Genomic DNA, 2713 nt, shown 5'->3' with positions numbered 1-2713 from the left:
ATAATACATTATAGAATAGCTGCTCAGTGACAAATAGTATAAAATAGTAATAATATTCTGCGCTTCCAGTGGGCGAAGAGTGAATGGTGTTTAACGCTTATTTTTACTGCATAAAAAAGGTATGTTATGAATAGACAGGATATGTTTTAAATAAAGTGAATGAAATATTACATGCGTAAACTTTAAATTGACATTGCGTATATTTACTGACAGCGACTAGGGCAAACAGGTGAATCTGAACATAACCGCTTGACGTTTTGAACGCAACCATGGAAACTCTCAAAAACTTCATCCGAAGATGCACGGACTTGGCCGAATGGCCGATCCGAATGCAACTTTAAAGGCGCAAAATATGAAAATACCCCTGTAGAATGGCTTCTCCCCTGCTATTGTGCAATTCGGTTAGCATTCAACTTGTTATGTATGTAAGCCCCAGCGTGTCCACCCTGTATATTTATAAATGTTTAAAGAATTTTCATTTTTACAAGACTGTGATTTATAATTGTATTTGCTAATTTAACCTAAAGCAACATAGTAAGGTGTTCTATTACAAATTTGATGTGTCCTGAAAATCGCAGTTTTCTATTGTAGTCACTAGATAAGAGTTTTCTATTTTAAACGAAAAGTTGTATTTTTTGTAAGGTTAAAAGAACTGATAGAAAAGTTTAAAAATCAATATTGCAATAAAAAATTAGGAAAAGTTAACCTAGTTCTGTGTTCAACTTTTTATTCCCTCCTTTCTTTATATTTATATGTCTTGTGGTTTTTATTGAAATAATATATTTAATGAATTTCGCAACGCTTTCTAATATTTTACATTATTTAATTGCTCAGTTTGTAATGTAACTATGTAATTTTATACCCAAATCCTAATTCTAATTTGTAGTGATTATAGTGTTCATTTACTGGTGTTGTACTGTTCATTCATTGGCTCACAGTGTTCATTCACTGGTGTTTTCGTTAATTTTGCACTATTTAATTTTTTTTATAAAGCTTTTTAGTAAAAACAACATTTGTTTATCGGATTATGAAATTTGAACCCATAAGAATCTATTTTCAAAAGTTTTGTAACAATAATCAATTATTATAACGTGAAATGGACTAGTTGCAATCAGCGATTTCCTTAAGTGTTCAATCACTGGGTCACTCACCCTACATATCTCTTAAAATTACTCAAATTTTTTTACAAGAAAAAAGTGTTCAATTGTTATTGATGAGTCAAATTAAAAAAATTTCACTTATAAATTAAACACTTTTTAAATAGAACAATTAAAATTGTGACGCTAAAAGGTCAAAACTTCTTCGAAAATCTAAAGATTCAAAGCTTTCTATGTGAAACAATTCAGTTATAAATTGTTTTCTTTTAAATATTAGATTTCAATTTACTCGTCTTAAATGAACAGTAAAATATTGCTAAATATTAAATACTTATTCCTTTTCTGTATTAAGAAATTTTAAATTAAATCTGATAAAAATTAAATAATGTAGACTCACAATATTTTAAATTCAATAAAAGCCTTTTATTATGACTGTATTATTATGGATTTATTTTTAAGTTGAAAATAGTAAAACGCTCGTTTACATTTTTTAATAGATGAAAATATTAAGATAAGTGATACATTAATAAATTTATTAATTAAATTTAATATAAAAAAACTATATAAAGGAATATCTGAAACTGTGAGTGACAAATATATCATTGATAAATCGTGAACATTTTTATTTAAAAATAAAATTATCCGAATAAATGATATATTAATTTTAATGCTTATCAAGACTTTCGGTATATAAAAAAATCTTCGATTTTAAAAAATTCTAATTTTTTAACCTTTAAAACAGCATTTTAAAATTATTTAACTAAAAATATATGCTGAAAAGTTGAAAATCTAAAATGGAAAATTTTTAGAGTGAAAGATTTTCGCATTAAGCTTTTTAAACTAAATGATATAATAATTTATAAAAATCTCAATTTAGGAAATTATTTAAAAACGGATGAAATGGAAGTTGGACAACATTTTTATTCTAAAAATTTTGTAAAATCCCCGGTCAAAAAAAAATTCACTGTCATTTCCCGGTTTTCCCCAGTCCTATAAAATTCCCGGTTTTCCATGTTTCCCACTTGACTTCAATTTCATTTTATTTGACATAGATATGTCCCTTTTTGTATGCAGAAAGAGGTTATATAACACATAACCTAAAATTATAGTTAATCCGTATTTTTCTTTAGTGATCTTCAACATTATTATAATACATTTTTTCAGGATTTAAATATTTCTACACCTCAAAAGTACAAGAAATTTTTATTCTTACATTTTACATTTTAAAATCCCTCATGTTTGCCGCCTTACTTATCCAAGATGGAGAAATTAAGCGGTGGGTCTTTATTGGTTCGGTTTTTTTTACTTGCGCGTGGCTAGACCATGTATTTATTGGATCATGGGACAGAGCTCGGCCCCTTATTTTAAAAGTTCATGGAACACAATTGCGGAGGTGAAAATATGCTCAGTTGTTTATCTTAAATATTAGAAAAGGATTATTATATATTTATAGCCTCGTGAGAAGTAAAAAATTATAAAAATGAGTAGTGAAGAAGATGAGCTTCTCAAGGACGATAAACATCGGGTGAGTACCTAATTGTAGGTTCAATGTTTCTTTTTGTATTTTGAATTTTTTGCATTTTTACATGCTCATCAGAGAAGGTATTAGATTTGTG

The 2713-nt window shown here is 27.5% G+C and overlaps 1 protein-coding gene across 2 annotated transcripts in view; it reads left to right on the top strand.

Moving 5' to 3' along the window:
* The first annotated feature begins 2455 nt into the window (after window positions 1–2455).
* LOC117173236 (ribosomal RNA processing protein 36 homolog) overlaps window positions 2456–2713 on the top strand; it is a 32501-nt gene continuing 32243 nt past the window's right edge. For both annotated transcript variants that reach the window (XM_033361699.1, XM_033361698.1), the window contains exon 1: window positions 2456–2622. In XM_033361699.1, coding sequence (XP_033217590.1) covers window positions 2578–2622 — 45 coding nt within the window. In that variant the 5' untranslated portion in view covers window positions 2456–2577. The remainder of the gene's footprint in view (window positions 2623–2713) is intronic.

Source organism: Belonocnema kinseyi, chromosome 5 (assembly GCF_010883055.1).
Source record: "Belonocnema kinseyi isolate 2016_QV_RU_SX_M_011 chromosome 5, B_treatae_v1, whole genome shotgun sequence".
Lineage (NCBI taxonomy): Eukaryota > Metazoa > Arthropoda > Insecta > Hymenoptera > Cynipidae > Belonocnema > Belonocnema kinseyi.
Note: the sequence above shows the minus strand (reverse complement) of the source record. Positions and strands in the feature narration are given on the sequence as shown.